Raw genomic sequence first — 13950 nt, forward strand, 5'->3', positions numbered from 1 at the left:
GGAAGTGCAGACACCCATTGCACTGTCTCTAGTGGGTTGTTTCTCTGGACCCCATAATGCACCTCCCTCCCTCATTCTTCATGTGGAGCACAAGGGTCCTTGCCACTTCTGGTTCCTAGTTGCTGGAGTGGTGGACCATGGAGGTTTCCTCATGAGTGAGTTTTCTATAATAGCATAATCCTGTAGCCATGTGTACTCTCTTGATGAGAAGAGGGCTATCGTCGTTATGCTGCATATTTTACACACAGTATGGCACAAAATCTATTATCTTATTTTATTTGTGGCTCACCTGATTTTTTTATAGCAGTCACTCTCTGCTTGATTATTTGTTTTTGCATGGACAGAGGTAGTATCGTCTTGGAAGTTAACATTTTCTAACACTGAAAATGTATTTCTGATAGGTACTTATCTCTTTTAACCCACATCCCTCCCTCCCCAGTGATTTGCTGGTGTTTTCAGGTTTGTATAAGCCAATTCTCAAAAGTGAGAATTGTGCCGCAATGGTAGAGGAAGCTACCCGTACTAGTATAGAGGGCGCAATGGGATTTGTGAAGGGTGGTCAGATGTTCAGCACATGTTGATGCAATGATGCAAAAAATATAGGAGTATAAAAGACTGGTGCACTGTTAAAAATTTACCAATGTCTAGAGGACAAATGATGGTCGAGATAGCTATGGGTGAAAGGAGGTAAGTACCTATTGGAAATAAATTTTCAGTGCTGGAAAATGTTAACATTCAGCAGTTATCATGTTAGTGTATTTCATTGTAAAATGTGAATTTATAAAAAAAGAAGAATGATAATTATCAATCAACACTAAATATTCTTTGAATCTTCTGTTATTTCAATTGTATAATATCTTTTTTAGTAATAAGTTATTCTTAATGAAATGGAATTAAGTTGAAAATTGTCTTTTAAAAAATTTTTCATTAAATGGCTGCTGGAATAACAGAGATGTATCAAGAGGTAGCTTTAAAAAAATGTTATACTTTATTCTAATGTCAATTTTTGTAATTCGTCAATTGTAACAATTTTGTTAATATTTTTTTGTTAAGCTTCATAGCTTGAAGAAAATATCCTAATAATGTCTACATCTCTTATTCTAGAGGCTTGTTTTTTTCAACAGAGCTTCACACATTATTTTAATCTCTGTTGCAGTAACATCGAAGGTCCATATAGGAGGAAGTCAGACTAATAATCTCTGGAAGTGGAACAATTCTAGTGAAGAAATACAAAACTTTCAAAAGTGGTTTAACAGAAATAATTCCATTGGTACAAGTTTAAAGACTTCTTCTGCCTGTTTAGTTCTTCAGAATATTTTCTACCATCCTCATCACAGAAGCATTCAGATGGAATATTTCTTTTGGAATTCTCAAGATTGTGATGCAGAATTTCCATACATTTGTGAAAAACATCAAAAAGATATTGGTAACCTGTTTTCTTATTTTAAATAAATTTAATTTTCATGAAAACTTCAAAAAATGTTTGCACCCTCTTTTCATGTTTTGCAATTTGATGTAAACATAAAGATATATCTATTATTACATATTACTTCTTTTTGGTAGCAAAAATTGAACTACTTCTAATGGTATTAATATGGATCTATATATATATATGAAAGAGCAATGCATCTATGAAGCTCAACAGTGATTTGACAGTTGTTTTATTCTTATTTCTGTTTCCTGTGTATATTAATGAAATTAATGCTGGACAACATTTTGTGTCACAACGATAGCATCCTTTTTATACAATCAGTGTAAAAATAAGTAAAAAAAATTCAGATTTATGAAAGTAAAATTATGGATTGTTGGCAACTAATGGAAATTTCAGTTTTTCAAATTAGATAAGATTTAATTAACTATTACTCATCAGCTTACTACATATACATTCATTCGGTTTGTATTACTGCTTACTGCATGAACACTAATACTTCTGATGTGTTATCACGTGGGTGTTACATTATACTACTTTGTGAAAAAATCAAAGCTTGTTTTCCTATTTGAGCTTATCTTTAAGCCATACATTTTCCAGTGTATGTATTCACTAATTATACTTTGGAAAATGTGTCAAAACCTCTATTTGGTAATTTCCACTGTAAATACTATCAGGTTGCATCCAAGGAAAAGGACTAAACTACAAAGGAAGGGCCAATGTTACAGAATATAGGAGTTCCTGTATGAGGTGGGATACCCCAGAAATATGGGATATGGTTCTTTCAATGATGCCACAGGCAAAAGTGGTAAGGCATTTTCTCATGCAGATTTATACATATAAATTAGTAGAAAGATAATTTAGTTATTTTGGTAATTTGATTAACTAATAAGTCATTGTTTGTTTGTTTTTTAAACTAGGACTTGAAAGGTCATAATTTCTGCAGAAATCCTGATGGGTTTAAACAACCATGGTGTTTTGTGTCAGTCACCAATTTTGCTTTTTGTGACATTCCTTCTTGCCAGTTGATTGGTAGGCTTTACCATAAAATAATATTGTAATAATTTGTAGTGGATGAAGCACATAACTTAATATATTCTTATCTTGTTATTAACAATATTAAATTTGCTATGTTGTTGCCCGTGAAGCTTATAACTTTCTTACATAATGTCTTAAAGAGATGTATAGGTTTATCATTAAGTACTTTTTTCAAAATTTTATTTATAAAATATTTACTTTTACATTTTTCTATTCCAAACTTTGTTTGAATGCACTGTCTACTCTATAATAGAATCAGTTATAAATTAATTCTTGTGAAGTCACTGTCAAATTTACTAAAGAAGGTAGCCTTTGTCTATGATGTGTTTCTTCGTATATCTATCACTACAAGTTTACATATAATTTTGTAAATCTTAACAAACTTGGCTATTCATTGTTGAGAAAAATTAATTAAAAATAGCATACATGCTCATATAGATATACAGTAGTGAGCACATTTATTAGAACACCTCAACAATTGTCATTTCATGAGCTTTACACACAAAATAATCATTCATTTGCTATTGAAATTCACTTTTTATTATTGCAAATTAATCTTACAGGAAACTATTTCAAAATGAATGCATAAATAATGTCTAAGTTTCTTTGATGCTAACATTTAGTATGGTCACCTTTGGCATCAAAGACAGTTTGGCATCTTTGTAGCATTGTATCTGTGTATTTTCTCAAAGACTCTGGTGTAATTCTTTTGAAGCTGTGTCCATTAGGTACTTTTTCTAGTAAGGTTGGTTATTTTGTCAACCATGGAGTCCAGAAAATCCCAGATTTGTGTTTAGTGGTTGAGGTCTGGACTTTATGGTGGCCGTTCCATTTGCTGGATATCTCCTGAGCTTGCATTCTTGGACAAATAAGTTTGGAACATTTATTGGAAGTGTGGTTGGGTCATTATCTTCTTGAATTATGAAATTTGACCCAATCAGCTTCTTTTCAAAGGGTATAGCATGATGAACTAATAAAATTGGTATTTATGCTGATCTATGATTCAATTTTGTGAAGATTTCCAACAAGCTTGACACTATTCACAGATATTGTGCCCCAACCCATAATAAAGTCTCCTGCATTCTTGACTGTTGGTGCAAGACACTCCTGAATTGTCTTGTAGACTCTCCAGCGCACATATACGTGTTGGTTGAAACCAATTAGTTCAAATTTAGGCTCATCTATCCAAAGCACCTAATGTCAGTGTTCCAAAGACCAAGATTCATGTTCTTTGGCTAAAGCTAGTTCCTTCATTATATTCTAATTACACAGTAAGAGCTTTGTTGCTGCTACTTTTTTCTAAAGGCCACATTTATGTAATATTCTTGAGACAATTATTCTTGATGTATTATCTATGCATGATTTGTTAATGTCATTAGCAAAGTTTTCACAATTTTTCTTTGGTTTTTCAGGATATTGATATTTAGATATATTACATCTCTTTCAGTTAGCTTTTTTTTTCTCCATCCCCTGTCTTGTTTGATGTTATAGAACTGGGTTTCCTTGCGTCTATCCAATCTGTACTTCATATTACTTGTTAAATAGCTGAGGTCTTCTGCAATTTTTGAAACTCCAATTAGTACCACGTACAAATTTGACTCTGTCTCTGTCGAAGGGTGTTAATTCTGTCTGTTTTGGCATTTCATTGGTTGAAAATTACCACATTAGGTTGGCTGTACTAACTTTTTGAAAAAAACAAAAATCATCCCTTATATACCTTCATGTAATTGCATGAAAAACTCAGAATGCAAAAGTTATGTTGGTGATGACTGGTGCATAAACTAAAGGCAGTCATGTGTGATAATGTTTCACCACTTTGTATTTAAATTAGACATCTTGAACAACTTTTAAAACTTGATCTATGACACTTAATCATTTGTGGCCATAACTTAAATTAATTAGATATGTAGCAGCAAATTAATGTCATGGGTAAGTGAAAAAATGAATAATTTGTCCATTTTGAAGTTTTACTACAACATTTTGAACTACAATGGCACAACAAATCAAAACTACGAAAGCAATGAGGTACGCTTATGAATTTGCACAGTACTGTATATTAAACACATAACATTATGTAGTGATACATTTCACAGATGAATCTGTACTTTGATTTTTTTTGTAGTTAGATAAACTTGTCACTTCTTCTGTTGTGTGTTTTTCAAAGGAAATGGAACAGTTGCTTGTGTTAGCATAATTTTACAATTTTGCATAATTAGAAAGTAAGATTAATATGATATATATAATTTAATGTAAATTAAGATTTTATGATCACTTGTGTTTAAAGTTTTTTCAGAATGAAACCTGAAAATCTTGTTTTTAGATTAAAGTTATGCAAGTGCATTAAAAATCATGAAATGATCTTTACAAAACTTAAAAGTACAAAAATGGTAAATTTATCTTTAACATCTGTCATTTCTTGTTAAGTGCAAGTGAATGTGAAACAGAAAAAAATATTTCACTTTCAGTAACATATTCATGCATATATGTTTCTATTTTTATATTTCTATAAATATTTCTATTTTTTTATTGTCATTTTTCTTAGAACCTAGGACCACTCCTAAACCATGTGAAGCCAATAAGTTTGAGTGTTCACCTGGAACGTAATTATATTTTGCATTGTTCCTATTTTTAAACACTTGTCTTATTGATTTATTTTCTAATAACTGTTACATGAACCACTTATTTAGATATATAATGAACGTATGTGCATAAGGATGGTACGAATATGTAAATATAAACTTACATTTGCTTTTACAACCAGTATTCTTTTATCATATGCATTTTCTTATAGAATCTGCAATAAATATTAGTACATAAAAGCAAGAGCAATAAACGTAATTGTGCATTGTTTTTGCTTTTCTACAAAAATATTGCATCAACTCTTGCTGCTCTAAGCAATTGAATCTTACTTACTTGGATATTCATGAACTAAGATTTTTTTTGTATTGATTGTTTATTCTGAATTTGTTTTATTCATTTTCATAAGTTTTTACTGATCTAAAAATGCTTAGGTTTTTGTTAAAAACGGTATCTGTATTGATATTCTCTCTCTTCTTCTCTTAGTTTGAAAGTTTTAAATGTTACTGTGTATTTTTAAAATCTTTGAGAAAATGTTTTACAAGTAGTCACCATTGCAGATGGTTGACATATTTAGATTCAGAAACTTTATTTTAGCAATTTTTTTTATAATCTTAGCAATATTAATCTATTAATTCTGTCTAAAGCATTATGAAATATAAAAGAAAATAGTCACAAATTACAAGGAAATAGATATAAGAAAGGTAAACTGAGTAATTCAGTGCAACAAGCAGCTGTAGAAAAATAGTAGTCAGAACTTTAAATTAAAACAAGATTTTTATGAGATACTATTACACACTTAATCATTATTACCATTAAAAGTTTGTTTGTAGTTTAGTACAGATTTGTACCCTTTCCTTTTCCCACTCAATGGCTATGAATCTATACGTGTACAGAGTACGAGATATGTTATGACTTGCTAAATTCTTCTTTGAAACTGATTTACATACATCTGAACAACAGTATTTAAATATGAAAAATGTCTTTGTGGCTAATGACTGCATTTTATTTATAGGTGCATTCCTCTTACGTGGACCTGTGATGGATATTTTGATTGCACTAATGGAGCTGATGAATTGAACTGCAGTAAGTCTTTTGAAACTATATTAAGCCTTATATAAGTCTGGTTAATATAAATGTTTAACATTTTTCTTTTCCCTACTAGCTAGATACTGACTTAGATTTTACTCTTCTTATAAAAAACTTAGTGATATACATAGTGTTAAGTATATAATATTAAAATGCTGTTGAGTATGTAAATTAGCAAGTCACATGAAAACCTTAGCCAATATAAAGTTGCCATGGAATTGCATGCATGAGAATTTTATATTGACATGTAGTGTCCTGTTATTAAAGACTGTTTGTTTTCTGATGCAAAATATTCATACACTCAAACCATAAAGATGTGTTCAGATTAGGGTTAAGAATTTCCAAAATACGGATCTTCCTCTTAATTAATAACATTGGAAAACAAAGGAACATGGATTAACTTGGTGCACCAGTATCATCCAGAAAGAGACTTACAACAAGTTGCACCTCAGCTGTTGTAAGCAAAGGGTGGTGTTTTGCAACAGATGAAAATTCAGGATACAAAGTTCAGTGGTGAAGGTCATCCATGTCTGCACAAGTTGCTTCTGCAACATTTCTGTTCAACAGTTTCATATCTCAAGCAGCTAGAAGAATGAATCAGGTATTCATGCTATTCCAGTCAACATGGAATATTATGATATAGTAATGCACTAAAATCATTTTAATATAAAGTATTCAACACCTGTAGTATACTAATGTAGCTTATTAGTTTCAATGGAGCATATAACCACATACAGGGTACACTTGTATTTTTTTTTTATGAAAAACCTTTGTTTAGAGTTAAACCAATTTTTCTAATCATCTTGAATCTTAATGCTGAATTTAAGAAAGTCTCTATTCATTGGTGAGTTTTGAAGTTACTTACTTTTAAGTTTATCCCTCACTGTGTGATCTAAGGGGAAGGTATGATTCATTAATTGGACCATTACTGTGTTATGTTTTTTCATTTCACTTCCCAGTTAACCAAAAAAACATTTCTACTATGTTGTGAAAACATTACACTTTAGTTCTGGTAATGTTTGGATAAAACATTTTGTCAACATAAACATGGAAAGTTTTATCAAGGTTTCCACAATGTTTCACCATAACATTTTGGGGCAACCTTATCATAATCTTGATGTAATGTTGTAGGATTTTATATTCTATCAAAAATAACAAAATATTGAGCCTTTGTTTAAGAACTTTATTTCTAGTAACATTAATCCAGCCAAGATATAACCATAAATCAATAATTATATCTTATCATATTCATCTTCATTAATGTGTTGAACTGCAGTCTCTTTTATCACCTCTTATGCAACATTAGTCTGAAAAGCAAAATCTAAGGCTCTTTTTTTTTTACACTTTAGTTGTACACAACTAAACATTATGTAAACAATATTTTGTATTGTTAGCCCTTTTCTATATAATTCTTTAACATTTCCTTAAATTTCTCATAAATTGCATATCAAAAGTCATCACCTCCTCATGTCACAATAAAATGAGTATGTATTCTGGTTTCTTTTACCTTTTTCTTCCTTTTAATAATCATGTGTTAAAATAATACATATACATCAAAATTAATACACAATTCAAATCATATCAAGATAATGATTCTACATGTGTCGACGTGTCACACGTCATCTTCAGGAGTGAAGTTGCAAGAGATAAATTTTATTTTCATGTTCTGCTATAGCTGAATTTGTTGTTTTTTCATTGTTTATACATCTCATATGTTCGGAAATTTATCTCTTACAATTGTTTTACTCCTGAAGATGACGTGTGACACATTGAAACATGTAGAGTCATTATTTTGATATGATTTTAATTGTATATTGATTTTAACGTACATTTATTATTTCAGCATTATACACAAGTGCCAATATAAATATATATATAAACTGTGTATTAGTTAACAACAGAGCCGTGTCCTCCATCTGATTTATAGCTGAGGGTAGATGACATTACCGTTCGTGGTAGAAAATGGCTATCTCCTAAAGAACCACCATGTGTGCTATAAAATTTGTAAGTTATTTGAACTGGATATTGTATGTAAAAAATTATGCAAGTGAACCCTAGGCCTATATAAGCTACACACATAAGCAGTATTAGACATTACAATTTATTATGTACATCATTATGCTACAAGCTCACCCCAACACAGGTGTACAGTCTTCGCATCTATGATAGTATGATGCTATCAGTGCATAACACAAAGGTATTATTTCATTCCATCTTTGGTTACTTCCATTTGAATTCTGTGAAATAATGAAGACAACAGTAATCATAATACAGATGTTAATGTTAACACATCATGACAGGACTTCAGTGAAACTATCAGCCATTTCACCTCAGCTTTAGGGACCTAAATTCCATAAAATGACTTTCTAAGTAAAGAAAACTATTCATGTAAAACATCTAGGTAATGTTATATATAGCTACTATTGGCACCCATCCATCCTCTGAAATGCCATAAAACTTACCCTTCTTGTTGATATTAATGGATGAATTTTGTGTGAAATCTTCAAGTGTCTATGAAAATGCAGTGAAAGACTTGCAAAACAGATAAGCCTTAAGGACTGCTGGAAGTTTATTACAGATTGATGTCAGGGTCTTTGTGGTGATGTTCTCTGCAGACACTGTTTGATGAAGAATATGATTTAATTTTTCAAAATAAAAATAGGATTTTTTTTATTTTTTATCATAACTATTTTTGAACGAGTATGTGACCTAGTAGGAAAATTGTATTCAATATTACTACTGAAATGTTTTACAAACATTTCTAACAGATTTTATTTACAATGTTTACCTGTGAACTAACTAAAATACAAAGGTAATGTTTTATAATAATGTTTATTAACATTGAACTATAATGATTTTAAAAACATTCCCAAAACCTTTCTGCAAAGTTCTTTTCTAACATAACCATAATACCACTTTCTAGCAATATTGTGAAAATGTTTTATGTTTGCTGAGTTACTGACAGTGATAACTGATTCTTCCTAGCCGAGCTAAAGTACAACTTCCCACTTGCAATCTGACAGAAATGTCAAATTAACATTCTGGGTAATGTACAGTAGTAGCTAGTGATACCTCCACACACAAATCCAATTGCAATCTGAAAGAAATGTAGTCAGACTATTATGCTAATTAATTAAAAATAGTGATTATAAGTACTTTCTAACTCTTATCCAACCAAGGTGTTTTTTTTTTTTCAAAACAGTCATCTTTATTACTGTATTGTATGATAATTAAATGAGTGTTGTCTTTAACCAAGCTCTTTGGTATTTGAGTGTTTCCCCTGTTGGTGATCTTTCCCTCACCTTCGTTTCCCTGATGCTTGATGTGAATGTACTATTAATGTGAAATGTTTCTTGCATAAAAAAAAGATAAACTTGTTATTTATTAAATTGGTTGGCTTTAAAATATTAGTTTTACATTTTTTACTTTTACATCATGCTGTTATTTTGAAATGAACACTACTCAAAACATTTTTCAGTTTTGATTACAGTTAAAAACATTATCCCTTTTTTTAACTCTTATTTATGTTTTTTTCCTATCCTGTGTTTATATTTTTTATTGTAATATTTCATTTTTTTGATAGTTACAAATATGAATTTACCTATTTTATGTATCAGTATTTATAATTATATGAATAACACTTGTGTGCCTTTAACAAATTTACTGCTTGGAAAATTTGCAGATAAATTTTGAATATTTTTTAATAGGAAACTACTTGGAAGATTATACAAAAACAAGCGGCTTTAAGTTGACCAATCATGACAAGAAAAAATGGTTATATACAACTTTAGAAAAGGTACATTTTCCTAATTTTTCTATTTACATCTAAGCTTATTCCACTATTATTCAGTTAATAATGAGCTCCTGCTTTGTTTTAGTTAATTAAATTATCTTCTTTATTAAATAAATATATATCTATACACACACATATATAACTAAGAATTAATCACACTTCATAAAAATGATGATCCAGGTCCCATGTTTTTCTTGGAACTGTTTCTCTGATCATTAATTGTGCTTAATTTGATAGTCTCTGTTATTTGCCCAACACTGCAATTTCCATTGTAATAAGCTTTTGCTTGTTTCCACTGTACATGGATGCCAACTGTTATGACCATATATAAACAGACCAAAGGCCCAAAAGTCTATTGGAACTGCATTGAAATACTTGACAGAAATGTGGTTGAATAGAATTGTTGTGTTTCTACTTTCTTCAGCCAACTATATTATAAAAACATTCATTAATTTCAGAGAGTGGTTGGAAGCTTTTGTGCTTTTGAGTTATGAACCTTTGTCAACTTCAAACTTTGTTTATGATATTGTTAATAGTACTGCAGAAAATATGCCCACCTTCATAACAACAACTTTTTTGTTGAAGAAGTCTTTTTCATGATCATAGTTTTCACTTTGCAGATGAGGGTGTTATCAAACTAGCTGGTGGTGTGGTTTCAGAGCCTGTTGCTGTTTTAATGTATGTAATCTCTGTTGAGTGAGTTTCTCTGCTTTCATACAGAACAATCTTGAAATTAAAATGTTATGCCCTTTGGATGTACATTGTTTAATAGTTTTTCTATATAGTTATATTTTATTAGAAAGGCTGTAATAAATCAACCAACCATAAGTTTAGCCTGGTGGCCCATCACTTTCATATGGTAATAGGAATTTGTCATGAACCAAATATATTTTTAGGTGCTGTATATTAAATATATATTGGGTACTACAGTTTATGTCTGTGCCATCATGCCATTGAATTAACATAGGCAAATTGTTCTTTTGAAATGTGACTAACTTTATGTTTACACATGTTTAAAATTTTTTGTGTTTCATTTATAGAGCAATATCTAAGTAAGTAACAATAAAATTACAGTAAATGAACATGTTTTTAAACAAGATTTCACATTCAAGCTTTATAGTTTAACCATTTCAATCCATTCATAGGCTTGTCAGTCTTGACAGAAAATTTTCTATTGGAAATTATTGACTTAAGTATAATGAGAAAGTATCTCCTTTTTGTTTTATTAGTTTTTCACATATTTTCACAAAAAATGAGTTGTGTTACAAAAATATTTTTACTCAAGGTATGTTTGTGAATTCACAACATCAGCATGTTGTTCAGACAAAAAAGAGAGAGAGAGAGAAAGTCCATCTATTAAAACATATGATTTACAGAGTGGCACTCAAAAGTATGTTATTGGCATCTAAAATTTTCATACTGGATAAATATTCATGTACTTATCCATTCACTGAACTAGTCCACGTCTAAACATATTGTCACACCACTCTTAGCCTGCTTAGAGCAGTTCCAGAAAATCCTATCTTAGGTTTAATATATATAGCAAGTTTTTATTAACTTTTTATTTTAAAGAATATTGTTTCATTTTTATTTATTGCATTTTATATTGTTTTGCTGTTATTTCATTGGTTCTAAAAAGAGGTGTGAGAAATGTAGTCTCTATATATATATATTTCAATATAAAAGATTCTCTATTTCTTAAATTTCAAATACTCTTATCATATTCACTCAGTGGAACAGACATAAATTCAGTGAGCAAAAACACAATGTACAAAAACAATTCAGAACATTATATATGAGAAAAAAGAATAATGCTTATTTTCTGAACTGTTTATCCAAAATTAAATAGAAAATGTGATGTAGAATGTATAAACTGAGAGTAAGTATATATACTATGTACTTTTTGTATCATTATGAAGGATGGGATTGTGATGGATAAAATGTTTATTGCAAACTTCTATACCAGCATAGAGCTTAGTCAAGCATTTTAACTGCTTATGTTAATTTTTCTAAATTAGAACTATCTGTCAGTTTCCAAGTTTTCCAACCTGGAACCAACTCTGCATTAATATTGAATCAAAAGAATTCTCAATGGATAAACCATGAAACAGTAGCTTGTGCATTTAAAGTATTAATTTCAACTAAAATTGCAGTGGGTAATGCAGCACATGTCACTTTCTTCATCAGAACCCTTTTTTTTTAAATCAGTGTTCAAAGTAGCCTTCTGCTGTTAATATGTTTAAGAAACACACACATATTTACACACACATATATATATATATATCTTCATTATAGTGTGAAAGAAGGTGTTCTACTGCAACTGATTTTACATGCCGTTCCTTCAGCTTTGGTAAAAAAAGAGGTAATTGTATTCTAAGTGACAAGATCAATGCAATGGTTGGAACTTTAAGAAAAGATGACAAGTTTGATTATTATGAAAGAAAAGAATTTTCAGGTTTGTTTGTTTTATTATTAATAGAAGTACTTTTGTTCATTTAATTTTCATATGAAATTATTTTACAATATGTTAGAGAAATGTTCTTCTTTAATAATTATATCAGCATCAGCTGCTGTGTCTAACTTAAGTAAAGTTTTAAGCATTAATAAATCTCCAATTGGAAATTTTTGTTCTTCATAATGGTTGAAAAGTTCTGACATAGGCAAATGTAAGATAGTCAAACTTGATCTCTGTTGCAAATACCATTTATCTATATAAAAACCACTAAGAAATTATAATTTTTGTTGTTTGTTTAGCATGTGGAAATGGATTGTGCCCTTTTCATAGAGACTACTTGTATTGCACTGATAAATCAACCTAACACTTGGATAGATAAACAGAAAAACTTAAGCATGTATTTTTAATTTTTGTATAGTGAACTGCTCCTCTCAGTTTGTCTGCCATAATGGGAAGTGTATAAATGCAACCGTAGTGTGTAATGGAATTAATGACTGCAATGACTTTTCAGATGAAAAAAACTGTAGTAAGTATAATAAATGTTTATAGTTTTCTTTAAAATAACTATATTTGAGTTTTGAATGTATTAATTGCTAATGAAAATAATAGTGGTGAATTAATCAAAGTGTTCCTAACCTGTATACCGTTGTGAAAGGTGAAAAATATATTAATAGGTAAACATATCAATGGATTACTTTAGTTGAAGAGAAGCTACTCTACTAAAAATACTCATGTTAATTGCCTTGTATTTGGCATCAAAATGTTGTTCATTGTTCTATTTCTATGTTTGTTCATTACCAACTAAAGTATTTAGCACACAATATAAATGGTTTTGTAAGCATCATATTCATTGACAAGTTTTTTTTTACAGAAATGTGTGATATTTAAACCTTTGTGTATGGTTCTGTATATTTACAAATTTATATGATAGGAACATATATAATGCAAAAAATAAAATAAAATCTCTTATTATTACTATTTTCTAATTTTTATAGGTTTTACAGTTTCAGAAAATTGTGTATTTTACCAAAATTCTACTTTTGATATCGAATTCTTGTTTACTGTTTCATTATTTCAGCTTCAATTGTTGACTTTGCCATTAGACTAGCTGGAGGATCAGAAGTCACACTAGATGAAAAACTTATTGAAGGACAAGTTGAGATTCGAGTCAATGGTGAATGGGGTTTGATATGTGGTGACATGTGGGATCTCAAAGATGCAGATGTTGTTTGTAAGCAACTTGGATTTGAACTGTAAGTATAACAAGTTCAATGTATTTATGTCATAAATTCACCTTCTTTTATTCATTGAACAGAGAGTGGTTAGAGAATCGGATTTCTCATTTTCGTGTGAAGTTTATATTTTGTGTTCCTGGCTTGGGAAACATCAGGGAATTTCATTTTATGGACAGTAAAATGGGAAAAGACAGTGAATTTGATGTGATCCAGTGAAGCTTCTAGAACACTTATGGCAAAAAAATAAATTATCATTAGCATCAAAAAGACATACACAGCGTGGTCACAATTAAATAGACACAACCTTTACAAAAAAATGAAATTTTTCAGTCAT

General features: G+C 30.0%; 1 protein-coding gene across 1 annotated transcript in view; it reads left to right on the forward strand.

Annotated features, from left to right (window-relative positions):
• LOC106463861 overlaps positions 1-13950 on the forward strand; it is a gene marked incomplete at its 5' end in the record, with an annotated part of 55701 nt that overhangs the window by 10040 nt on the left and 31711 nt on the right. The window contains 9 exons of the mRNA XM_013923941.2: positions 1157-1426; positions 2107-2237; positions 2350-2461; positions 5010-5067; positions 6060-6130; positions 9841-9929; positions 12222-12381; positions 12800-12907; positions 13460-13634. Coding sequence (XP_013779395.2) covers positions 1157-1426; positions 2107-2237; positions 2350-2461; positions 5010-5067; positions 6060-6130; positions 9841-9929; positions 12222-12381; positions 12800-12907; positions 13460-13634 — 1174 coding nt within the window. The remainder of the gene's footprint in view (positions 1-1156; positions 1427-2106; positions 2238-2349; positions 2462-5009; positions 5068-6059; positions 6131-9840; positions 9930-12221; positions 12382-12799; positions 12908-13459; positions 13635-13950) is intronic.

This window comes from Limulus polyphemus, unplaced genomic scaffold (genome assembly GCF_000517525.1).
Source record: "Limulus polyphemus unplaced genomic scaffold, Limulus_polyphemus-2.1.2 Scaffold1505, whole genome shotgun sequence".
Taxonomy (NCBI): Eukaryota; Metazoa; Arthropoda; class Merostomata; order Xiphosura; family Limulidae; genus Limulus; species Limulus polyphemus.